At 43.9% G+C, this 26,691-nt stretch overlaps 2 protein-coding genes across 3 annotated transcripts in view; both read left to right on the top strand.

Annotated features, from left to right (window-relative positions):
- Positions 1–17,222, top strand: part of otofa (otoferlin a) — a 147,157-nt gene extending 129,935 nt beyond the window's left edge. The window contains exons 36-46 of one of the 2 annotated variants that reach the window (XM_076273067.1): positions 682–819; positions 1,220–1,347; positions 1,716–1,886; positions 2,436–2,596; positions 3,357–3,499; positions 3,810–3,898; positions 5,201–5,299; positions 8,813–9,054; positions 9,968–10,146; positions 10,799–10,899; positions 16,676–17,222. In XM_076273067.1, the coding sequence (XP_076129182.1) occupies positions 682–819; positions 1,220–1,347; positions 1,716–1,886; positions 2,436–2,596; positions 3,357–3,499; positions 3,810–3,898; positions 5,201–5,299; positions 8,813–9,054; positions 9,968–10,146; positions 10,799–10,899; positions 16,676–16,865 (1,641 nt within the window). In that variant the 3' untranslated portion in view covers positions 16,866–17,222. Of the gene's footprint in view, positions 1–681; positions 820–1,219; positions 1,348–1,715; positions 1,887–2,435; positions 2,597–3,356; positions 3,500–3,809; positions 3,899–5,200; positions 5,300–8,812; positions 9,055–9,967; positions 10,147–10,798; positions 10,900–11,488; positions 11,730–16,675 lie in introns of those variants that run through there. The other variant, XM_076273066.1, reaches the window with a different exon arrangement.
- Positions 17,223–17,648: 426 nt separating this feature from the next.
- pdia6 (protein disulfide isomerase family A, member 6) lies at positions 17,649–26,664 on the top strand. The gene is made up of 13 exons (XM_076273065.1): positions 17,649–17,776; positions 18,720–18,864; positions 19,427–19,484; positions 20,172–20,298; positions 20,584–20,690; positions 21,368–21,504; positions 21,847–21,961; positions 22,494–22,634; positions 22,800–22,884; positions 23,098–23,170; positions 23,792–23,950; positions 24,521–24,617; positions 25,471–26,664. The coding sequence occupies exons 1-13, from the start codon at positions 17,761–17,763 to the stop codon at positions 25,537–25,539; spliced, it is 1,329 nt and encodes a 442-aa protein (XP_076129180.1). The 5' UTR covers positions 17,649–17,760; the 3' UTR covers positions 25,540–26,664.
- Positions 26,665–26,691: the final 27 nt, after the last annotated feature.

Raw genomic sequence — 26,691 nt, 5'->3', positions numbered from 1 at the left:
TCCCAATCCGTGAATTAGTGAAACACACACAGTGAGGTGAAACACACACTAACCCGAAGCAGTGAGCTGCCTGCTACAGCGGCACTCGGGGAGCAGTGCTCAAGGGCACTTCAGCCGTGGATGAGGGCATGGGAAAGCGGTGCTCAACCACTTCCTCCGCCCACATTTTTCCTACTGGTCGGGGATCGAACCAGCAACCTTTCGGTTACAAGCCTGAAGCCCTAACCAGTAGGCCATGGCTGCTTCTCAGATGCAGATCTCAGATCTCAGATGCAAAGTACAACAACCAAACCAGCCAATCACAGTTGTCAACGTACACAGTTTGTCAACATACTTGTATGAAGACTCACACACATCTAAGCAGATGTTGCTGACCTTGTGTTATAGACATGTGTAGATTCCATAATACATTATAATGTGAAGAAAGCTATTTGGCACAACACAGGTCAGGATTTAAAGGCTATCATGTTCTGCTGCTAGAGACACTCTCTATTTACTGAGGTAATGAAATTAAATAAAATCTGTCTATTTATGAAAAATGTTAATTGCTAGACTAGATGGCAGCACTGCCATTTATGGACCTGCTGGATCAATCAGTGCCTCAACTATTTTTCAGCTGTGCTTCAACTTCCTCTAACTACTCAGTCCACTCTCGTGACCTCTTGTGACCTTTTGACCTAGGGGTCGGTGTGTTTGTACAAGCTGCCCCTATCGGATGAGTTCTCCAGAGAGGCAGGCTTCGACCCCAACATGGGCATGTTCCAGAACATTCCCCACAACGATCCCATGAATGTATTGGTCAGGGTTTACGTGGTCCGGGTAAGATACTTGCCCATCCATTTTGTCTGTCTTTAAAACAAAAAGTATGATCAGTAATCTCACATTGCTGGTCACATATGGTTAATGTTTATGGTTCTTAGTAGACACTTCTGTCAAAAGCTCAATCAGTGCTATAGTGATATAAACAGTATCTGACGCCAGGCATTATTGTTTCACACTATCCATATGTCACTGCCTAGTCGTTGCATACTTTTGTTGGTGTTTTCTTTGTGACAATGTATTGGAGGTTGGTTGACATCAAGGAGTTGATATCAACACTACAATTGTTTCAGTTGGTCTAATATATGGTTAAACTGGCTGACTTTTTTCATGTTGTATGTGGAAAAGCATCCAGAGTTGAAGCCGGAAGGGATGCTTAACTGGGTTCCTGTCTCTGTAGGCCACTGATTTACACCCCGCAGACATCAATGGCAAAGCTGACCCGTACATTGCCATCAAACTGGGCAAGACAGAGCTGAAGGACAAGGAGAACTACATCTCCAAGCAACTCAATCCCGTCTTTGGAAAGTGAGTTTGTAATTACTGGTATAAAACTGGAGCTAACAACTGAATCCAGTGTTTTCAAAGTGAATTTGTCTTCAGGTAAAAGTAGTGCTGCTCATATCCGGTCTGATGTATTTATAATGGACAGTGCAGAATATAGAAAGTGGAGCTTAATCTAGAGATGAAGAAGTCTGTTGGAGTTTATTTTATCCTTGACCAAGAGTAACCTTTCTTTGTTCTGCACTGATGTAATTGAATTATGCAACTTTGATACAGGTAAAATAATTGACAAATCACCTAATTGACAGTTGAAATCACCACTTTTCTTATGACATATACCACTCTGGGTTATGACATAATGTCACTCTCGCTGTCCTGTCTTCCTCTTTCAGGTCCTTTGACATTGAGGCCACATTCCCCATGGAGTCCATGCTGACTGTCTCCGTGTACGACTGGGATCTGGTGGGCACGGACGACCTTATTGGAGAAACCAGGATTGACCTGGAGAACCGCTACTACAGCAAACACAGAGCCACGTGTGGCATCGCAGCCAACTATTCAGTGTAAGGGATCTTAATATATATATATATATATATATATATATACATACACACACACACAAACACACACAAACACAAACACACACACACACACACAGAGCCAGCTACTACAGCAAACACAGCATTGCAGCCAACCACTCACTGGAAGGAATCTGTAACATACACATGCCACACACAGCCAACAGCTCAGAGTAAGGGATCTTTAGTAACAGTTCTTAGCATCCCCAGAGCTTGCTAAGCTCAGTCTAGAGTCAAGCATGCCACATGGTCATATATAAAGAGCAAAGGCATGTAAGATTCCCTATCCAGCCCAGAGACAGTTATTGAATGGATTTGAAATATCATACTTGTATTAGAATGTATAGGTAGATTTGTATACGGTGAGGATGAAGACATAGGGAGATATAGATTATTGAAGTCCTGTGTTTGAAAGCCACTTTATCTCACTGTTGTCATGGGGACAGCTCTTATGACAGCTATTTTGATGCCTGTTGGTGTGTGTCACAGTGATCTAAAAAAAGCAGTTGTGGTGATTACTCTTTCTGTGCGTAGCCATGGTTACAACATATGGCGGGACCCTCTGAAGCCCACCCAGATCCTGGCCAAGCTGTGCAAGGACGGCAAGCTGGATGGGCCACACTACGGCCCAGGGGGCAGGGTGAAGGTGGCTAACCGCATCTTCACCGCCACAACCGACATCGAGGACGAGAATGGTACAGTACAGAGCCCTGAGGTGTCAGTGGAGAAGATAAATACTGCTCAAAACTAAATCAAAAGTTTAGCGGTCATGAAATGATACAATACATGATAAGAAGAAGATAAGAGAACTCTGCTTGTTGACATCTTCTTATCATGTATTGTGTATCACAAATAGTTGGAGTATTGTTTTTTTTTTAAGTGGAGTAGAACTAGAGCATTACCATCTTTTCTAAGCACACTTTTGCGAGGGAATTACACCTCAAGTGGACACCTCAAGTGTTTGAACATCTGGACCTGAGTGTGCTCCTTTCCTGTAAAACTGTATAGAGCCCTGAAGCTTCAGTGGAGAAGATAGATACTGTTCAGCTGTATAGTCTGGACCTGAGTGTGCTCCTTCACTGTAAACCCATAATGAAAGGAAGGTAAATGTTACAATGCTCAGACATGCTCAGGTACCACCTGACTAAGTAGATGAGCAGGATAGTAAAGAATCAGATGTGATTCCTGATGTGTTCTTGACATGATTTCATTCCTGATATTTTCCTGATATTATTCCTGCTTTGTTCCTGATATGATTCCTGATATTATTCCTGATATTCTCCTGATATTCTCCTGATATACTCTTGATATGTTCCTGCAATGATTCCTAATATGATTCCTAATTTTCACCTGTTATGTTCCTGCTGTGATCCTGATCTGATTCCTGATATGTTCCGGATTTGATTCCTGAGATGTTCCGGATTTGATTGCTGAGATGTTCCTGTGGTTCTGCAGGCCTGAAGAAGCAGACAGACGAGCACCTGGCTCTGACGGTTCTCAAACACTGGGAGGACATGCCCAGAGTGGGCTGCAAACTCATCCCAGAACATGTCGAGACCAGACCCCTATTCAACCCAGACAAGCCTGGCATTGAGCAGGTGTGTGTGTGTGTGTGTGTGTGTGTGTGTGTGTGTGTGTGTGTGTGTGTGTGTGTGTGTGTGTGTGTGTGTGTCTGTCTGTCTGTCTGTCTGTCTGTCTGTCTGTCTGTCTGTCTGTGTGTTTTGCATTGATCTTTTGTGACACATTTGGGGTTCATATTGAGATGTGTGTGTGTGTGTGGGGGGGGGGGTTCTGACGTGTTTGTAGGGTCGTCTTGAGATGTGGGCTGTTGTTGTTGTTTTTCTGACATGTTTGTAGGGTCGTCTTGAGATGTGGGCTGTTGTTGTTGTTTTTCTGACATGTTTGTAGGGTCGTCTTGAGATGTGGGTTGACATGTTTCCAATGGACATGCCTGCACCAGCGCCTGCTCTTGACATATCACCACGGAAACCAAAGAGGTAAACAGCAACACATCCAGGGAGGGATTGCCTAAATGGTAGGATAAATGAAAGTAGCAATGTAACAGCCAATTTGAATCAAAACATATGCAGCCACTGAGGCTTGTTGTACACATGGGTAGTATCTCTGTTTATTCTAACGCATTATATCAGGGGTGCCCAAATTCTTTGCCGTCAAGAGCCAAAAATGAATCAGGGTGGAGGGCTGCGGGCCAAAACTAAATGTTCAAGTCGTGGACTATTTAATTGAAATGTATTGCATATTTGTGCTAAAATTAAAATTCTATAAAAGGTAGACTAATTTTTAAGAAATAAAAACACTACTCTTTACTGTGCTTGTTTTAAGGAGTAGAAATATATAGTGTATCTGAAGTGATCAAAATCTTTAAAGAAAAGCATATGGAGAAATTGTATGTCTTGGAAGAATGTAATTTGTATCAATATGAATTAATAATTAATACAGAACACAACATGCCCCTATTAGACAAATTGACACATTCTTCAGAACAATATTTTTTCCAGGAATGGAGACATATTTCAATGGAACTTTTGGTGCAACACAATGTGTTTTCAAGTTGAACACATATTAAGGAATAATAAAAGAAATATGCATACAATATTAATACGCATAAATAATAAAGAAAATATTAATACAAATAGATTTCATTGAGCAATGACAATTGGACAGTTCAGGTTAGCTACTAGCTTCTCCTCACTCTTGTCATCATCATGACTATGGCCTATCGCTCCATCTAACAATGTTCAACTGTGGCCAGTTAGTGAACTGCAACCAGTCTTTGAGTCAATAGAACGTTGAGACAGAACGAAATTCTGACCGGAGAACGGGCCAAAAAAAATTGATGGCGGACCAAATTTGGTTTGATTTTATGATGTGTCACATTGGATCCCACGACATACTCAGACTCGTCAGAGGGGCGAATTCTCAGGCTGAATGCTAGAGACTAGTATTGATGATATAGACTTGTATGGATGATATAGATCAGTGTGAATGATATAGACTTGTATGGATGATATAGATCAGTGTGAATGATATAGACCAGTGTGAATGATATAGACTTGTATGGATAATATAGACCAGTGTGAATGATGCTCTGACTAAAACTAAAGACCAGTGTGAATGATGCTGTGACTAAAACTAAAGACCAGTGTGAATGCTGTAGACAGTGGAGACTGGCTGACTGTGTGGACACAGTAGAGTGTCCGAGTTTGTGGTCCAGTGCTGTCCAGAGAGCTGACATGCCCTAGTGTGCTGACGTATGCCTTCCCTCCACTCCTCGGCAGATATGAGCTCAGGGTGATAATATGGAATACAGACGAAGTAATTCTGGAAGACGATGATTACTTCACAGGGGAAAAGTCCAGTGACATATTTGTCAGGGGGTAGGTATGGGTGGGTGTGCGAAAAGTGTGTGCTGGTTTGGTGTTAATCTTTTCTTTTTATTTGTTTTGTTTTGTTTTGTTTTGCTGTTGTTTCTGTTTTTCTGTCTCTTTCTGTGTCCCTTTTCCCTTCGTTCTGTCTCCTGTCGTTCTTCGGTTGGTTTCCGTCTGTGTTTGTTTGTTTGTTTGTTTGTTTGTTTGTTTGTGTTCTCCCTGGCCTCCTGCGTCATGGCTGTGCTGCTCTTTAGCTATGAGCTGCGTGTTATAATTTGGAACACTGATGACGTAGTTCTAGAAGACGATGCTTTCATGACAGGAGAGAAGATGTCTGACATCTATGTCAGGGGGTAAACATGATCCATCCATCGCATGGCTCGAGCCCAGCTGACCAATCAGCATGCACAACTCACTGTTGCAGCCCCGCCCCTTCCCTCAGCTGTCCTCTCAAATCACGCTACACTTCTGTATACTAACACACTCTTCTTCATACTAACAGAAAACCACACAGGACCATATCAATTATAAAAGTATACACTACAGTATAACACTACAGTATACTAAAGTTACACTACATTATGGGTAATCTCGTAATGATGTAATGTAATGTAATGATGATCAAATGTAAATGCTGAATTTTGATCAGGATATCGCCACCATATCCCATGCTGAGCGTGGCTCTGGGATCCAGCTTAAACAATTTTAACACATTGCAATGTTTCCAAACAATGGGCAGTCCCCTGCTTAATGTGCTATGGTCTTGAGGTCCACAACGACTACATGTTTGGAGTTCCACAAAGCTTGAGACATATCTCCTGCATGGAAGCATTAGAGAAGAATGTCCGCATGTTTGCATACCCACATCAAATCCTGTAGTGTAATTGTAGAGATCCTACATCATCACAAACATTCTATACCATCACAAACATTGTATTTCATCACAGAGATCCTATTTCATTATAGAGATCCTACTTCATCACAGAGATTCTTCTTTATCACAAATGCCCAACTTTATCACAGAGTTCCATTCACCACAGATATCTTAATTTATCATGGACGTTCCACTTATCACAGGGATGTCACATTATTACTAATGGCAAGCAATTATCTCGGTACTCGTTTTTTATGTCAAAATGACTTCCCCCTCACTGCCACCAACACCCCACGCACCACCCCTACCCCCCAACACACACACACACACACACACACAAACTATGGTTTTGCACTTAGCATCTGTGCTGGCGTAGCCATGGTGATGTGATGTCACTCATCAGCAGTAGTCATTACTCTCAGAGGATCTGCACACTTCACTTGCACTCAAAGGCCTGCGTCTTGAACACTAATTATTAATGTGGACATCTCCGTCTCCGCTCAGACGCCTGAGTTGACCAACCCACGGGGCTCTGGAGTGGACTAGACTTTGTCTCTGTGCGCCCCTTGCTGTAGTGCGATGCACATGATGAGATGTGATGATGGTGATAGTGAAAAGCCAGGAGCTTTGACAGCAAGACAAATAGATTTTGCACCATATCCAGTTCATCCATACACCTGAATTATTAAAGGGCATTCCCTCAGGCACACATGACACCCGCTGGAGATGTTAACCCCTTCCTCTCTCCCTGCCGCTCTCTCAATCTCTCTCTCTCAGCGGGAGTCAGTTCTCTTCCTTCGCCATGTTAGGTCACCTCACCACTGCACTCGGCCTCCTCTTCCTCCTCAGCTCCGCGGGGGGGGAAGAAAGATGGCCGTCTATGCATGCCACATCCACAGATCTTTTTTTTCTGCTGTCAGCACAAGTAGCAAGCATGATGGCCTTCTGCTGGGTGCTGAGGCCATGGTCTGCCTAAGTAATCCAGGTCATGAAAGATATTATGACTCGGTTTGCTTTGCTTAAAATGCTGCTTTCTTTTTCTCTGGGAGCACCAAGCTTGTTTTATGACAAAAAATATTCTGAGTGAGTGTGTGTGTGTGTGTGTGTGTTTAAAGAAGTTTTTCTTTTTTAAAGTCATGTTTTGTTTGGTAGATGTTACCAGCTGTTCCCTGTTTAATTCAAAAGGTTTGTTTTGCATGACATTATGTGTCCCTCCAATTTAAAATCAGCATTTTAATAAACCTCAAGAAGTGTACAAATTCAGCACTCAATTAACTCATCAACTATCAGTTATTTGACACTAATAACAGCCAAATTAATTAAAAAAAACTACAATATGTAACTTTAGGGTCTCACCACTACAAAATTACATGAAATGTGCACTGATACAGAAAAGCTGTATAAGTGCAAGGAGATATTAACCTTTTTTGACCACAGAACCACTGGTTTCTAACTGGAGGGGCACTTTTAGCTTTCTTCTGTTATTTTTTCTCTTTCATATAATTCATTTGTCTTCAGATGTAACCTATTACCTCTTCATAATTTCTGACTGATAGCATGTTTATAAGATGCATTTTTGCATAGCTGTATTGATTCCATGGGTTCAAGCACAATCTCTAAGCTGATAAATCTCTAAGCGGATCAACGTCCATAAAACACTTAAGACCTTACATGCACAGAGAAACAGGAACTTGTACTGCATAGTGATGGTCATTTTGATACCACAGATGATTAGAGACCCAGTCAGAACAATAGTATGAAAAATCAGAAACAGAGTTTATTTACAATGATGCACATCAAGGGAGAGACAGCATGACTTCCCCTAAAGATCCATCAGCTGCTCTAATTAGACAAGGAAATAGTTAGGGTTTAAGTATCCTTCCAGGCTGACGGGAGATGGCGTTGGTCATCCCATTTTACGTGGACTACACTGAATCTGACTCTGATTAGTGGCAACCTGTCAATCCGGAGCAGATAGCTACTGATGCAGCCATGCAGAACAGTGAAACACTGCAAAGTCATAATATTCCTGCTTATCTCTAAACACAGTCACACACAGATATACACAGGGACAGTACAGATATCATACAGTCATTACATAGAATCATACTTTTAGTGTCAAAGTGACCCACTAATGAGAAATGCAAAACATTAAACCACATATTGGAATATTGGACTTATTGCAGAACATTAAACCACATATTGGAATATTGGAAATAATGTTGTATTCCACTTTCTCTCAATAGTGACATTTTTAATGAGAACTACTGTATTGTCACCTCAGAGGGCTTTAAGAAAACTGCCCAGAGTAAGCTGAAATAATAATCAATAACAAAAAAAGAAAACATAAAATACACACTGGTAGTCTAGTATACAGGAGGTTCTTTACCAAGATTCTGAACATTCTCAAGAGACCAGCCAGTGGATCTGACCTATCTGACAATCCTACTGTAAGGTGAAAGCCGCCAGGCAGTGAGATTCCTCTGTGCACTCAGGGCCTTAGAGATTCCTGCATGTGCTCCTGGAAAGCTGTTTGACTATAGAAAAGAGCACACACTTCCAGTTGTGTTGTCTGTGTGTGTGTGTGTGTGTGTGTTAACTGGTTTGTGTTTGTCCCTGACTAAACGACCCGGCTGTCCCGCGAGCAGTTGGTTGAAGGGTCAACAGGAGGATAAGCAGGATACGGACGTCCACTACCACTCGTTGACCGGCGAGGGCAACTTCAACTGGCGCTTCGTCTTCCCCTTCGACTACCTGATGGCCGAGGAGAAAATCGTCATGTCCAAGAAGGAGTCCATGTTCTCCTGGGACGAAACCGAGTACAAGATTCCTGCACGGCTCACGATGCAGGTCTGGGACGCTGATCACTTCTCCGCCGACGACTTCCTGGGTATGAGCCATCTCTGAAAGACATCACTGCCTCTCAACTGTTTAGTTAGGCATCCTTGTACTAAACCAAGCAAATACTTCTATTGGGGACACACCGCAACAGAGAGTATCGCCGTATTACATTAAGTCTGTCATGTCTTGATCAGATCATGTTTTTCAATTGAAAGCATTTAATTATGCTGCAATATGACATGATAATGACAGTGTGTTTTGATATGTCAGTAGCTCAGCAGGGGGTCCATTTCACAAAAGATGTCTATGGTCTATAATACCCATGGTCATGATGATGTGTTTCATAATTGTAAATGACATACCCCATAAGATAAAAAAGCAGCTGTGTTAACCTGAAACATTTGATGCCATATTAAGAATGAGTTGTTATAGCCTGATTGAGAACAAAGTGATTATACACTGAAAGACATGGGAGAATGTGAGTGTTTACATGTTTTGGGCAAGCAGGTAAATTAATCAGCAGGTGTTCTCCACAACCTAAACAAAAGTCATCTGCTCTCTGAGACCAGGAATAGCACTCATCAATCATTCATGCTGTCATACTGACAGGGCCGATGCTTGCCACTAAGGCCTATACTATATAGGTAGAAGCCTTTATTTTTTTTTAATAATGTGGTAAGGCTGTGCAATGAATCAAATTAACTGATTCATCATCATCAAATTACAACGATTATTTTGCTGCATTGCATTCCACAACGGTGCTCTCATGAATTTTGTTTTAATTATATTTATATTATATACTGTATATATTTTTTTAAAGTTTAGAAAATGGATGATGTCTCCAAAACCATTGAGTAATCGTGCTTAATAATCGTGATCATAATATTGACCAAAATAATCATGATTTTGGTTTTTGCCATATTTGAGCGGCCTGATAATGTGATGTGTCTCTGTTCTCGTAGGTGCGATTGAGCTGGACCTGAACCGGTTCACGCGTGGGGCGAAGACGGCCAAACAGTGCTCTCTGGACATGGTACTGAATGCGCAGGACCTGCCCACCATCTCCATCTTCAAACAGAAAAGGGTCAAAGGCTGGTGGCCGTTTGTGGCTCGAGATGAGAACGACGAACTTGCACTAACGGTGAAACACAGTGGGCAGCTGAACACTGTATATGAACACTCATGAGCCGGTTTCCTGTACATGGGTTAAGATTTTGTTTCTCTTTTAGTCGAGGACTAGGCTTAATCCATGGACGTGAAACTGACCCAAGCGGTTTGTGTGTCGAGTGTAGTTTTTGATGTCATATGCTAGAGCAGGGGTCTCAAATCTTAAAGGCACCCTTAACAGTTTTTTGACCCTTAACATAATGTTTTTTCAAAAATCATTTTAATGGCACATAGCATGACAAACGGCACTTCTGCCATTGTCTGATCGGCCCTCTGTAGGCGATTACCGACCTAGCAACTTTTCTAGTTTCAGGTAGGAAACTGCCCCCCCCCCCCCCCCCCCCCCCACCTCCCACCTCTGAAATCGAAATGCAAAAGAGCTGCTGTTGGTGTATCCCCTCTATATATCGGAGTTATGCTCATACTTTGTTGCAAAAGATACATATTGTTGTTTATTATTGTGCTTCCCAGAGGGGGACCCCGAGAGCAAATCTTGTTAAGGGTGCCTTTAAATTGTAATTATGAGCATGAGTGTACTACTGTGTTGTTTACAGTAAGCAGTCTTATTTGGTGCATGTACTAGTCTGGTGGTCATGCTAAGCTAGTGCATATGTCAATGCTTCTAGGGGAAAGTGGAAGCAGAGCTTCACCTGATGACTGCGGAGGAGGCTGAGAAGAGTCCTGTTGGGCTTGGACGTAATGAGCCAGACCCTCTGGAGAAACCCAAGTAAGTGCTAAGCCAACTGCATATTTACCTTCCTTACGTCCTACTGTTGTTTTGACAGCAATTTTGTTGTAAATAAAGTAGTGTGTAGGTTCGCATACAGCTATTTTTTGAAAAATTATCATATTTTACTGGTACTTCCTTACTGTTTGTTGTCATTGATGAGGTAAAGGAGTCACTGTTCAGATTTAAAGTGTGTTCCCTCTGGCAAGGCCTGTCTGCTTTAGCTCAAACAGCCTCAATAGGTTCACAGATACCAGTGTTTGAAACGGCCCTCGTGTTTCCAGAACCTTCCTCTCCCTCTGTCAGCGTGGTCACTAGTCAGTCCTGCTGTCTTCCTGCCGTCCTCTGCGTAACACTACTCACCCTCGCTCTGTCTCTCCTCATCTTCTCATCTTCATCTCCCCAACTACGCATCCTCCCTTTCCCCCTCTTCTTTCCTCTGTTTTTCCCCCACATGTCTCCTTCTGATTTACAACCCCCCTCCTCCTCTCCTTCTCTCCTCCTTTCCCCCCCTTCCACCTTTTCCTCCTGTTTTCCTTTGCCCATTGCCACCCTCCATCGGGGGCGGGGCCGTGGTTGTTTGGTGAAGTCGGCCGGACACGAGTCTGATGTGGTTCATGAACCCCCTGAAGTCCATCCGCTACTTCATCTGGCACAACTACCGCTGGCTGATCCTGAAGACGCTGGGGATGATGCTGCTCCTGCTCCTGCTGGGCCTCTTCCTCTACTCCCTCCCCGGATACCTGGTCAAGAAGATGCTCGGCGCCTGAGGAGAGAGGGAGTGCGGGAGCAGGAAGAGGAGGAGAGAGAGAGAGAGAGGGGGAGAAAGAGAAAGAGAGAGAGAGAAGGAGGCCAGACACCGCCGGTAGCCGTTTCTCTCAAAGTGTTACCACCCCTCCACTCACTGTCCTGTCTAGCCTCTTTCACTGCATCTTATCTGTCTTCACTGACAATGTTTTAACCAGATCAGGCAATGGGGCACTCACTCCATCAGTAGCCATTGGTTGTTGTTGTGTTAAGGAGGCCAGTGGGTGAAGACCTGCAATCCTCAGCATGTGTAGGCAGCTGTAGTCTCATCATTTGGAAATTAGGAGGAAAGAATAGCATTCACATTCAATTTCAACACATACAACATCACCTCACACCTCAGCTATAGAAGAGAGCATACTAGTGATAAAGTGTAGTGATAAAGTGTACGACTAGATATAAAGGTTACGGAACTCAACAGGAAAATGCTCCAAGCCAATCTGTTTGAACATTGCTCTTGATCATGATGCCTTTATCTGTCTGTCCACCCTCAGCCACGCTTCAATCTCTGTCCACTGTTGACCATTTCACATGCCACAGCTGTACACAAACAGGTTTTTTACTCTGAATGCCGTAACAAGTGTCCACTTGGTCAGCCTATATCAGTATGCTGTGTTGGCTTATCTCAGTGTTCAGCTTTCAGGGTGCTATATGCTCTATATGCACTTTATTCTTCTCTGCTTGTTTTGTCTCTGTCCCACAATATATATGTGCTTCGCCTGAGTACATTAGCACAGCCTTTAGATGATGTAGAAAAGGACCAGCTTTTTTATCAAGATTGATTCAGATTGTGATTTTATTACTAATGTCATTGGCTGTTAACCACTAATACCGGCTTCCTTTCTCGACCTCTTCCTCCATCTTACCCTTTCTCCCTCCCACCCCATCTGCCCTTGCCCCTATCTCTCTTGTCCCCTCCCACCCACCACCACCACCACCAACCCCGCCTAACAGCCGCCCCGACACCACCTTCCTCTGGTTCCTGAGTCCCCTGAAAGCTATCCGCTACCTGATCTGCCATCGCTACAAGTGGCTGATCATCAAGATGGTGCTGGCTCTGCTGCTCCTGCTCATGCTCGGCCTGTTCCTCTACAGCATGCCCGGATACATGGTCAAGAAGCTGCTCGGAGCGTAGGGCCGCAGTGGACGGGGGGAGTGGGAGGGGAGGGGTTACACGGTGAAAGAAGAAGCTGGTCTGAGCCAAAGGGGGCGGGGTTTGTCAGGAGTGGGAGGGGACACATAGTTAAGAAGCTGCTGCTTTCAGCCTAAAGGGCGATGTTTACACCAGGGGGAGAAGAGGTAGCAGTGCGTCTAAAGTCCCCTTAAGCCCAATTCACACCAAAGATTCGCGACGAGACGAAACTGTTGCAGAAAGGAGTTGCAGCGGTGTGAATTAAATGTTGTACGTCGTTGCCAGCCGTTGCAAGCCGTCGCAAAAGCATTCACCATGTCTAGTCGCAGTTGCAAGGTTTTAGAACGTTGCAGCAAGTTGCTGGTTTATAGAATGTTGCAGCTCGTCGCAAATCTTTGGTGTGAATTGGGCTTAAGGGGACGAGATTCAGGAGGAGGGAGGGGAATAAGTTCAAAAAGTTGTTTGGCACTTAGGGGGGGGTGTAGCTTAGGGGAGGAGGTTAGGGGGAGGGGACACTTGACCATCAAACTACTGGGAACTTGATTGGACTGAGACTAGGGAAAGGGGTGGGGCAAGACAGAGCTGCCATTTTTATCACAGAACTCAGAACTAGAATGCTGGAATTCACAACTTGCAATAGTACTTGTCGTGGCATTGAGTAGGTTGCTGTTGCACCAGTCAAGGTAATTCAACAGGAGCAACCCTATGTTTTGTTTTTGTCACATTAGCATTTTCATGACAATGTACTCTACATAATATGGTTAAGATTCAAATGCTCCACTGAATAGACCTTTGGAGCTACTATGTCACCATAGAGATGCTAGAACCTTTGTTTGAGGGCACACGTACATTTAGAATTTCTTACTGTGCAACAGCAAACTACAAAATGGTGGATCTTACAACATGCAACTAGAATGCTGGAATTCACTATTGTGGCCGTGAATAATAGCGGAAACTATTCAGTGTCACTTACAATCATCAGTGAGATAAAAATAAGCAAGCCCATAAACAAAAGGGAATTGCTATTTTTAAAGTATTATTATCATTATTATTATTATTATTATTATTATTATGAATTTTCTTAAGGCTCTCAGATTCATCAGGCTTTACAAATTGAAATGTAAGTTTTCAATTGCTCCAATGGCTGAATATTGGGCTCAAAGAAAAAAAACAATTGTGATAAACTAGCATTTTTTTTCTTTAAAATCACATTTTGACAAAAAGTTTAATACTGAAAAAAGGAAAATATAAAGTAGAAGTCTATTTTGTTATGCGCTTCAGGTAACAGACGTTACAAATTATTAGGTAGTATACATTTTCATAAAACATGTATATCCCAAAAGCTGAGTTTCAGAAAGCAAGTGACATAACATGGTCTCTTATCATTAGAAGGATGTGAAGCCTTCTGTAAGTATTCTTGAATGCCTTTCTGGGTGATCTTTTCCATATTCATTGAATGCAACAACACTAAGTGAGCATGCAGCTGTGTCTGAACACGCACTAATACCTATAGATTAGGAAACTGTAAAGACATTAGGACAAGGTTGCAAGTGTCTCTTAGAGTGTTCTCCTTCGATGTTACATACTGCCTTGAACATTGCACTTTAGAGTCAGTCCCATCCAGCACTGATGCTAACCTACATCAGGTCAAACCAAGTAAAACCACTGTTTCCCTTTTTAAGTGAAGTTGAAATGATATATGGGTGGTCAGCCAGGGTTAGACTAAAGGAGAATTAGGTTACCTCGAGAAACACAAATCTATGTGAAAAATCCCTGGAGTTTCCATTTAAATTGTCACTGAATGTGGCATTGACGGAGAAACGGTACTGAAACAGGTAACCCTTAATGAAGCACAGCTGGTGACCTGTTAGGCCCCTATATTAGCTGGTTATATTGGTTTGCTGTGTTTGGTTCATTTAGTTTTAGATCTTGCTTGCCTGTTTTGTCATGATGTTGTTTATTACTCCAACTTATCGATCACAGACCAAACAAACACACTGCACTAACTTTTTGCTTGGTAACTTGAAATTGTTTGTTTATGTTTATTTGTTTTCCAGTGTGTGCAATATTTATGTTTTTATTTATTTATCTTTGTCTGTATGAATTGAAATGACTAACAAAATAAAATTAGACACATTTAAGTAAAAATGTTTTACTCTATATTGGTTTTCATGCCAGTGTGTGTGTGTGTGTGTGTGTGTGTGTGTGTGTGTGTGTGTGTGTGTGTGTGAGTGAGTGTGTGTGTGTGTGTATGTGTACACATATGCGTGCGTGCATGTACAGTATCTCACAAAAGTGAGTACACCCCTCACATTTCTGCAACTATTTTATTATATATTTTCATGGGGCAACGCTAAAGAAATGACACTTTGATACAATGTAAAGTAGTCAGTGTACAGCTTGTATAACAGTGTAAATTTGCTATCCCCTCAAAATAACTCAACACACTGCCATTAATGTCTAAACCGCTGGCAACAAAAGTGAGTACACCCTTAACCCACTGCCTTGACCCTCTTGGGCGTGGAGTTCACCAGAGCTTCACAGGTTGCCACTGGAATCCTCTTCCACGCCTCCATGACAACATCACAGAGCTGGTGGATGTTAGAGACCTTGCACTCCTCCACCTTCTGTTTGAGGATGCCCCACAGATGCTCAATAAGGTCTAGGTCTGGAGACATGCTTAGCTAGTCCATCACCTTTACCCTCAGCTTCTTTAGCAAGGCAGAGGTGGTCTGTTTGGGGTCGTTATCATGTTGGAATACTGCCCTGCGGCCCAGTTTCCGAGGGGAGGGAATCATGCTCTGCTTCAGTATGTCACAGTACATGTTGGCATTCATGGTTTCCTCAATGAACTGTAGCTCCCCAGTGCCGGCAGCACTCATGCAGCCCCAGACCATGACACTCCCAGCACCATGCTTGACTGTGGGCAAGACACTTCGTTGTACTTCTCACCTGCTTGCCGTCACACATGCTTGTCACCATCTGAACTAAATAAGTTTGTATTGGTCTCATCAGACCACAGGACATGGTTCCAGTAATCCATGCCCTTAATCTGCTTGTCTTCAGTAAACTGTTTGCGGGCTTTCTTGTGCATCATCTTTAGAAGAGGCTTCCTTCTGGGATGACAGCCATGCAGACCAATTTGATGCAGTCTGCGGCGTATGGTCTGAGCACTGACAGGCTGACCCTACCCCTTCAACCTCTGTAGCAATGCTGGCAGCACTCGTACATCTATTTTCCAAAGACAACCTCTGGATTTGACGCTGAGCACGTGCACTCAACTTCTTTGGTCGACCATGGCGAGGCCTGTTCTGAGTGGAACCTGTCCTGTTAAACTGCTGTATGGTTTTGGCCACCGTGCTGCAGCTCAGTTTCAGGGTGTTGGCAATCCTCTTATAGCCTAGGTCATCTTTATGTAGAGCAGCAATTCTTTTTTTCAGATCCTTAGAAAATTCTTTGCCACGAGGTGCCATGTTGAACTTCCAGTGACCAGTATGAGAGAGTGTGAGAGTGATGACACCAAATTTAACACATCTGCTCCCCATTCACACCAGAGACCTTGTAACACTAATGAGTCACATGGGACTAGGGAGGGGAAATGGCTAATTTTGAGGGGACAGTACATTTAAACTGTTATACAAGCTGTACACTGACTGCTTTACATTGGAGCAAAGTGTCATTTTTTCAGTGTTGTCCCATGAAAAGATATAATAAAATAGTTGCAGAAATGTGAGGGGTGTACTCACTTTTGTGAGATACTTTCTCTGTGTGTGTGTGTGTGTGTGTGTATGAATCAGACTAAGCCTGACTAAGCCCTATGGTCTCTCCTTGTGCCAGTCGCCCCAGTACCAGCCTGGCATGGCTGCTGCTAAGCCCGTTTCGGGTGACCTGCCTGCTGGCCTGGCGTCAGTACCGGTTCCACTTCCTGGTTCTGCTGCTGGTGCTGCTGGTGCTGGTGTTCCTGGGCCTGCTCTTCATCTCCATGCCCTCAGCACTCAGCAACAAGATTTTTAATGTGGGAGGATAACACACACACATTCAATCTCTCTCTCTGTCTCTGTCTCTCTCTCTCTCATACACAAAGACAGACAGACACACACACACACACACACACACACACACGGTGGGGCTGTTACCTCAGTCCCTCACTGTCCCTCAGCCAGAACATCATGGGAGGATGACTCAAAAAAACACACCCATTATTTGAGGATTTATCTGCTAAATAGAACTGCTCAGTTGAATCAGCTGCATAGACTCCAGCTTTTTGCTCCAGGACGATGGCCAACTATATCAAGGTGCCCTGATGAAGTTCACACGGAATGCTGGACAGTAGCCTAGCCTAGCTAATACGTTTTTATAAATAAAATAAATTAATATGTCTGTGTGCTGTCCATTTTCATAATAAAAACATGATTTGTTACCTGTTAATTTGGGTGAAATGTATTCTGATGATTTATTGGTTAAATAAGTGTGATGTCATGTCTCCACAAAGACTAAACTCTTCTACATGAAATGACATAAATCAGAGATTACCATTTCTCACAACAACGTTTAGAGAATGAGCTTCAGTGGGTTATAACTCCGAGGGAAAATGTAATCTTTAGAAAATGCTCATTGGGACCATTTGCGAGAGGCTTAATGATTTTACTATGCATTTACGCAGAGATTTCTGTACTTGAAAATGCACATTGTCAAGATTGTTCTTCAGAGACGAATGTCCTTTTCACGCCACCGTAGGCATCGGTCATGATTCTACACGTCGAGCGTTCATTGGTCAGATCGCAGCATTGGCCTGGTACCACCAATCAGCGCGGGCCACGGTAAGATTTGGTCTATATTTTCATTGCATAGCTAGTTTGGGAAGCTTGCCATAACAGCGATAAAGTTACGTTAGTCACATCTGAAAGGAGGCTGATACAACAATGAGATCAGTTTTAGGTAAGTGTTCTAAAATATGCTGTGGGCAATTGCATGGAGCATTGACGTGTTCATGATACCATCCCATTAAATGGAGCCGTTGATAGCAAACTGTGTGTTAAGATTGGGTACAATTTTAAACAACATTCCACAATGTGACACATTATAGCAACATCAGCAGTGAGTGCCTAACGTGATGGGGAGCACGTTTTAATGTTTTAAAGCTTGGGAAATGTTAAATGTTATAACGCTAGGGAACCTCTATATTATTTCGAAAGTGTTCCATGTTCCACATTTTGGTAGTGCAATGATCGGCTAGCAGGATTCAAGGTTAGACGCCTGGTTATCATCTTTTAATAAACATTGTTTGATAGCCAGCCAAGTATCTTACATGATTTGATTAATCTAGGCTATGTTACAATATGATGTAGCATGTGTTTGCTTTGCAGTGCAAAGCTGTCCTGTTTTATGCAGGAGCAGGGCAGTTGATCACTTGTTCCTTGCTCATTTGTTCCTCCTAGGAGGAGATTGAACTTTCTTAACTTGAGTTAATAGTAGTCCACAGTAGAAATGTATCTACCTGAGTCATGGACCATGCTTTGTTTATTGATCTTTTTGCTGTTCAGAAAGTTCATTCCCCCCTATAGGAGGAACAAATGGCTATTGTGATGAACTACCTTGCTCCTGCATAAAACTGGTCACTTTTGCACTACAAAGCGCACACATGCCATATCATATTGTTACATACATAGACTGTATAGAACTAGACGGAGCCTTGTCCGTTAAAATTGAAGCCACACTGTCCAGTTCTATATACAGTCTATAGTTACATATGAGAAGGTAAACCGGTTTTGCTATCTCAAAATGCAATCAGAGTTTGAAAATACCTGTGTGTTTTTTATATGAACATAATCCATCTCTCTCTCTCTCTCTCTCTCTGTCTCTGTTCCCCCCCCCCCTTCAGGTGTGCTGTTGTGTTCCTGGGCCGTCCTGTCGGTCCATGGCCTGTACTCCCCCAGTGATGACGTGGTTGAGCTCACTCCCTCCAACTTCAACCGGGAGGTTCTGCAAAGTGACAGCCTGTGGCTGGTGGAGTTCTATGCCCCCTGGTGAGTATCGACCCCACCTGCCACGCGTGGTGTTGGGGGATGCTGAGGGGGAAATAATTTAGTCATGACTGCAGACCAAGGCCCCATACCCTACTGATGATGTATGAATGAATGAATGAATGAATGAAACCTGTATTCCCCCGAAGGGAATTTGTCTTGAACTCTAAAGAGCCACATTGAACATTAAACACAGACAACAATACATAATTATAAAACAACACTAGACATCCAACATTAAGACATCAGTGACAAAGAGACGGAACATTTGTAGTGCACATCACATAGTGCATTCCCTGTTCTATGGAATCACTGGATTCACTGGATTCTACGTTGGCCAAATCTAATGGAATTGAATGGATTGGCTCACAGCAAGACTGAGCGTATACTATTCGCTTAGTAATCGTAGCCAGTGAAACTGTTATGGAGTCGAGCCCCATCATCCTTCCCAGGAGAACAGCCATGGAGACTTGACACACATAACAGTTTGTCTTTGGTGTGTTGTGACGAGATGAGTAGCTCAAACACTCCTGAATCTGTTTTAATGGACGTTTTGTTCCTGTAGGTGTGGACACTGCAAGAACTTGGTACCTGACTGGAAGAAGGCCGCTACTGCTCTGAAGGTCAGTCATCAGCTCTTACAGGGGCTCCATGGGCCTTGAGAGTACTGTAGTCCTCATACACGTAACATGCTCCTGAGTTTTGTTATGGTCTGTAAAAATGGTCAAAATACAGAAAAACACATAAATTAATAGTTGTGTCCAGACTAGAAGTGGGAATGGAGAATTGAGTTGAACCGTTTTTTTTTTTTTTTCAATCCATCAGCATCGTATGCCTCCAATTCCTCTTATCAATGCTGACATGTTTTTCAGATCATGGTCAATGGCTCTTTCTGAGAATGAACAGATAGTGAAATTGAAACACAGTGCAGTTCTGTGTGGTTTACCTAATTCAAACAGTTCTCATGGCCACCAAAGTAGGATAGACTACACATAGACTACACACATTATAAGTGTGTGTTTTTTTTTGAAGCAGTAATAAAGCTGTTATGTGCCCAAACAAAAGTGCCGGCTGGAACACAACACCAAACAGTTTCTGTCTGCAAAATTGAATGAGCCTGAAGAGATTAAAGGCAACAAAGAATTGATAAAGAATCGGACGAATAAGCAGAGTAGGCAATGGCATCAGTATTGATTAAAAGCCTATCAATTCCCATCCCTTTTCCCCTTTGACTGGTACCATACATAACATACTCCCGAGGACACCTCACTGTAGTAGTGACCTATGGCCTCTGTCGTCCTGTCCTTTAGGGCATCGTGAAGGTCGGTGCTGTGGATGCAGACCAGCACAAATCTCTGGGCGGGCAGTACGGCGTGCGGGGCTTCCCCACCATCAAGGTCTTTGGAGCCAATAAGAACAAACCAGCGGACTACCAAGGTGCTACAGTCATCTCTGTGAACTCATGTGTGCTAAATGTTTCTATGAAGTAGTAAATGCAGAAACATGACGGCTGATTCATTTTGTCCTTTCTGTCCTTCTTTGACTTTGGCTTTGTAAACACATTTTTAGTCCTGTTTTGTTACTATAATCTGTAAGCTTTCTTTCCTTTTAAGAGTTGTGAGTTTTAAGGACTGGGCCTGTAACAACACGGTGTTTTGTGTAGGAATAGTGAGTTGTGTTGGTGACTTCTATAACGTCACTGCTGTGTCTTTCCTGCGGCAGGTGGCAGGAGTAGCCAGGCTATAGTGGACGAGGCTCTGAACACCTTGCGCTCCCTGGTCAAGGACCGGCTAGGGGGCCGGTCAGGAGGCTCTGACTACAGCAAACAGGTATGTAATGGCCGGGGCCTGTTAATGGAGGTTGACTTGGTTGGGGAAGACTTTAGTCTTTGATATAAATACCCATTTAATGGAGAAAGATATATATAAAGGTATTGTTGACACATTTGAAAGACAAACCCACAAAAATCCCTGATAAAGGCTTGATGTGTTTAAAGGTTTCAAATTACCAAGCCATGAAAATAAAGGTTTGGAGAGCTTGGAGTTTTTTTCTTGTTTTGGACTGCTACACTGTATTCTCTCTGTCTCTTTTTCATTTCTATTCTCTGAATGCTTCTTTTCCATTACAAATGTAGTCTGCCTCATCACCACGGGCCTGCTGCATGAGTTGCCTGTGTTGCCTATTAGTGTCCCAGAGTTGTCATAGTGATCATGAAGTGAAAACATTATACTCCTCGATCCTCACAATGGCCACTTCTGTCAGGCCCAGCTGGCACTGTAAGGGATGTTATTGTCACCTTCTCCATTGTCATGTTCTCTCTCTCTCTCTCTCTCTCTCTCTCTCTCTCTCTCTCTCGCTCTCTCTCTTTCTCGCTCTCTTTCTCTCTTGCGCTCTCTCTCTCTTTCTCGCTCTCTTTCTCTCTTGCGCTCTCTCTCTCTCTTTCTTGCTCTCTTTCTCTCTTGCACTCTTTCTCTCTTTCTCACTCTCTCTCTCTCTCTGGTGACAGAGTGGAGGGGGCAGTGGGGGTGGCAGTAAGAAGGATGTGGTGGAGTTGACGGACGATAACTTTGACCGGACCGTGCTGCAGAGCGATGATGTGTGGTTGGTGGAGTTCTTCGCCCCCTGGTGTGGCCATTGCAAAAAGTGAGTGAGTGTGTGTGTCACACTGGGCTAAATTGAGCTCAGTCATACCTTTTTGGATGACTTCTACTTAAGTTACAGTCACAGAAAGTGTGATCATCTATAAACATTTTTATCATTTATATTTATATAATTTTATCATTATTATTTATAAACATTACCTTCTAGTGTTGTAAATATCACTGAGTATTGTCTCCAGTGCCGACTGTGACCGAGTGTAGAACTCGGAATCGAGATAAAGCACAAGATAAACCCCTGTTGTTTATAATGTGTTATTTAAAGAAAATAACTTTGACCTTGACCTTGAGATCTGACGTAACTGTCTGTTTCCCCACGTGTCTGTAGCCTGGAGCCAGAGTGGGCTGCCGCTGCTACTGAGGTCAAGGATCAGACCAACGGCAGAGTTCATCTGGGAGCTGTGGATGCCACCGTGCATCAGAATCTCGCTAGCCGTTACGGGGTAAGGACAGACCCAGTGCCCTCCCCAGGGTAAGGGTAGACACTCAGTGCCCAAAACAGGCGAGGGCACTATCTTATTGGTAAGGAGAGACCTTGTACCCGTTTGGGCAGCTCACTGTGGGCATTTTTCGACCAACAGAGAACTGGTTTTTGAACTGGTTTCGTTCAGCGTTCTTTGAAGCTTTGAGCTATCTAGTGAAACAGCCTGCATTTCTACCAGTGTTGAACAGAACCACGCATGCATCATAAACACGTGGTGTTTTGTGTACATAACTGAACTTAAAGACAGCCATATAGTGTCATCCTAACGTTAATGTTAGGAAAATACCTCATGCCATTACCGTCGTTAGACTCAGCCAGTTGTAATGTCAGAATGTTCCTGATCTACACGGCTTCATTACCATTGCAACTACCATTTCAAATGTTTTTATTAATGTGCCCGTTTGCAACACCCTTATGAGCATCCTAAAGCGCCTTCCTTATTTGGTTGCTCTCTCTTGTCCTGATTGGCTGTTTGTCCTGTCCGTCTACAGATTCGTGGGTTCCCCACCATTAAAATTTTCAAGAAAGGAGAGGAGCCAGAGGACTACCAGGGAGGCCGCACCCGTTCTGACATTGTTGCTCGCGCCCTGGACCTCTTCTCCGACAACGTCCCCGCACCTGAGATCCTGGAGGTAGGACCCTGACAGCTCTTGTGTGTGGTTTTGCTAAGAGTGTTTGTTTTTTACAGAGTACAGACTGAAAAAGAACTTTTACAGACTGTTTTTTACTGTTTTAATTAAACATCATATTTGTACAAGTAATAAATGTTCTTTCACTGTGATTGTGTTTGTCTTTAGATTGTCAATGCGGACGTCTTGAAGAAATCCTGTGAGGACAGCCAGCTGTGTGTCATCGCTGTGCTACCTCACATCCTGGATACAGGTATGCGGTCTCCACAGCAACCGTATCTTGACACCTGGTAGCTAATCAGTGGTACCACCTGGCGAGAGTGGGAGGCTGAGCAGAGAGCATCAGCTCCAGGATGGAACACACAGACTCTGTCTGTGTCTATGTCTGTGTGTGTTCTGAGATCTGTCCACTCTGGCTGAGCTGAGTGACCTCTGACCTTGCGGTTCTCCTCTGGACACGGTGCAGGTGCGGCAGGTCGTAATGGCTACCTGGAGGTGCTGATGAAGAACGCTGACAAGTACAAGAAGAAGATGTGGGGGTGAGTCCGAGCCGCTAGCAACCCAGTGAGGGAGACGAGACGAAACACTCTCCTAATCCATCTTCTTTGTGAGCCAACAATGGATGGTGCCAGGACACTTCAGTATTCCAAAATCCGATTCTCTATTTCTGGCCAAAGCGCTGCGTTGTATCAATTTGAAGTGGTTTCATAGTCTCACTAAAAGACAGTGCTTGACTCATCCTAAGCCATATAAAAGTAAACGTATATCAAATATCCCTATTGTGTGCAGAATTATCAACATTTCTGGATGTTGAAACATTCAGCACAGAATTTAAACATTACTTTCAACTTCAAGTTGAAGAATATTTAGGTTAGCCTACTCAGACTGCGCTAAGTTCTGTGTAAACAGAATGGGAACAGGAACATGAAAACCAGAATGGAAGTAGGTTTCAGGAATAAGGTGGATACTAGCTTTTCTTTTTCATTCAACACGCTCACTCACCGACTCAATTATTTACCTACCCTCTGTCATTCGACCCTCTCTCTCTCTCTCTCTCTCTCTCTCTCTCTCTCTCTCTCTCTCTCTCTCTCTCTCTCTCTCTCTCTCTCTCTCTCTCTCTCTCTCTCTCTCTCTCTCTCTCTCTCTCTCTCTCTCTCTAGCTGGTTGTGGGCAGAGGCTGGTGCCCAGATGGACCTGGAGTCTGCACTGGGCATCGGGGGGTTCGGGTACCCCGCCATGGCGGCCATTAACGCCCGCAAGATGAAGTTCGCCCTCCTCAGGGGCTCCTTCAGCGAGACAGGCATCCATGAGTTCCTCAGGTACGGGGCGCTCTACACAACATTACTCTCACATCCCCTAGGGGGCGCTATGTACACACCAGATGTCATTGTTCTTCAGACGTCAGACAGGGGGAGCTGTGCAGCTACATCTAGCCACACTTCATTTTTAGCGGTACTCCTCTGTCATTATATGAAACCTGCCCCAATACACGGTTTTGATTGGCTCCTGCGTTTTTAGTGGGAGACTGATGGGTAGCCAGACGAATGGGTAGCCAGACCAATCTGTCCAGAGTAATTCAAATGCGCCTGGGATTCATTTGCATTGCTACAGCGGGTCGCTGTAGTGAACATGAATATACCATAATGTGCAAAAAATATTTTCATGACTTAAGTATGTCAATGACGTTGTGGGATGCCAGGCCTAATACACAAATGACACACACACATATATTATAAAGATGGCTGGTTCACTGTCTCTGCTGTTTGTTAGAAACTCGGCTTTCACAACAAATGTTATGAAACTGTATGTGCTTCATCACGTCCCCCATCTGTCTCATCTCCTGTTTGCTCTGATCTGATCTGAACGTGTGCTCTGTGTGTCCCTCACAGGGACCTGTCCATGGGCCGCGGCTCCACGTCTACCGTGGGGGGAGGAGCCTTACCCAAGATCTACACTGTGGAGCCTTGGGATGGCAAAGATGGAGAGGTGAGTCTACAGACAGATGGCGAATCAGAGCGTGTCCCCAGACAGTCAGCCAGCCAGCCAATCGTGCCATGTCTCCAGACAGACAACCAGCCATGTCTCCAGACAAACAACCAGCCAATCACGCCATGTCTCCAGACAGACAAACAGCCAATCACAACGTATCTCCAAACAGACAATCATGGCATAGGCTGCTCTATCTGGGTGGGTGGGGGGGAGGGGCCTCAGGGCATGCAGAGGAAATGGAAGAGGAAGGAGGGAAAGGGTGGAGGAGGCCTGTGTCCTGTGTGTGAGTGTGTGTGTGTGTGTGGAGAGGTACTTCTAAAATTGCTGGGGATCATAGCCCTGTGCTGCAAGCCGCTTTTGATTCAAGAGAAGCAGGAGTCAAAGTAAGAGGAGTAGGAGGAGCCGTGGTACTAGTAATAATGACAAATCAAATCCACAATAGGGCACGCACACATCCAACACGCGTAGTCTAGGATGCACTGGGCACACGAAGACGTCTGCACACCAGATATTTCTTTAGAAAACATTCACTGCATGTGATGTTTTGAGGCCCTTCCTCAGACATAAAAGTAGTAGTAGTAATAGCAATAACGGTAATAATAATAGTAGTAATAATACAAATTGGTTTGAATTGGATTGGGACAAATTGAACAAGTGTTATTTTTGCTGGATGTACCTGAATGCTGACCCAAACAAGACTGGATGGCCTTCACCGCTTACATTTAAAGCCTCACACTTGTACACTGAATGGTCTTTTAGGATCATTGAATTACAGGACAATAATATAATCCATTATTGACTTACTGTTCTGCCTTGTTTCCTCTGTGTGTGTGTGTGTGTGTGTGTCTAGCTGCCTGTAGAGGACGACATTGACCTGAGCGACATCGATATGGACGATTTGGACAAGGATGAGTTATGAGTCCTGATATGACGCCCCGGGCATGATGGGAGAGGGGCTGGCCGTGTGTGTGTGCCTGTGTGTGTGTGTGCCTGTGTGTGTGTGTGCCTGTGTGTGTGTGTGTGTGCGTGTGCGTGTGCGTGTGCGTGTGCGTGTGCGTGTGCGTGTGTCAGTCATTGTCACAAGGCCTGCGGCAGACTGGTGAGGGTATGAGGGCTAGACTAGTGTCCCTCTGCCTGCTGGTCTGTCAGGGTTGGTGTGTTTGTGTGTAAATGAGAGGTAGTATGCAATCCCCACGCTCTGCCATTCTCTCCCTTTGTCAGACTTTTTTTCTGTGTGTGTGCTTGCCTGTTTGCATCTGTGTGTGTGTGTGTGTGTGCCCCATCTCCTATGGTTGAAGGGGGGGAGTGGGGGGCAACCAGGCCGCCCCATTACTGATGTTCACCATTAGAGAACCAAAACAGACAGACACGTGTGCAGCTTTCCCATACACCTCGGATCACACTAGAGTCAGTTGTGTGTGTCTGTGTGTGTGTGTGGAGATGTGTGAGAGAGATCTTCAATACTGTACAGCTTTACTGATTAGCTCTCTCTAGAGAAAGTGTGCGTCATTTCCTCTGGAGAGAGAGATGCTTCTCTCCTACAGCTAGACACCCAGACCTAAAGAGTTCAGTCCAGTTCAGGAAACAGCGGCACTCCCTCTGGGCTTTCTCCCCAGTGTCCTTAACATGGACTGGTCAGAACTGCCCGAGTCTGAGCTATAGGACAGACTTCTGCTCTCCCAGAGACCGGAACAGCGATCACGTGTTTTGCCGACGACTTCACTATGTTAGTGGTTTCAGAGGGAGAGTAGTGTTTGATGCTAGAGCGAGAGTTCACATGAGTCTGATTGAGTCTGACCTCCATTTCCCATACAGATGGGTTTCTGGGGTAGGTTTGCCTCCAGACAGGTTTGTGTGTGTGTGTGTGTGTGTGTGTGTACTGTGCGTGTGTGCCTGTGTGTGTGTGTGTGTGTGTGTGTGAACGTGTACATAAGACCCTGCAGCATGTGATGTCTGCCCATGACAGGGGAGCTACTGTGTAGGTTTTTCTTTCACAAAATTGTTTCAACTGTGTTTAAAAAAATAAATGTTTTTTCTTTTTCTTTTTTAAATAAAGAAAGATTCACAAAAA

This window comes from Alosa pseudoharengus, unplaced genomic scaffold, assembly GCF_046254945.1.
Source record: "Alosa pseudoharengus isolate Yale_2024_CS ecotype anadromous, Long Island Sound unplaced genomic scaffold, YU_APseudo_1.1 YU_APseudo_1.1_scf_7, whole genome shotgun sequence".
Classification (NCBI taxonomy): domain Eukaryota; kingdom Metazoa; phylum Chordata; class Actinopteri; order Clupeiformes; family Clupeidae; genus Alosa; species Alosa pseudoharengus.
The sequence above is the reverse complement of the archived record's forward strand: the minus strand, read 5'-3'. Positions and strand labels throughout refer to the sequence as shown.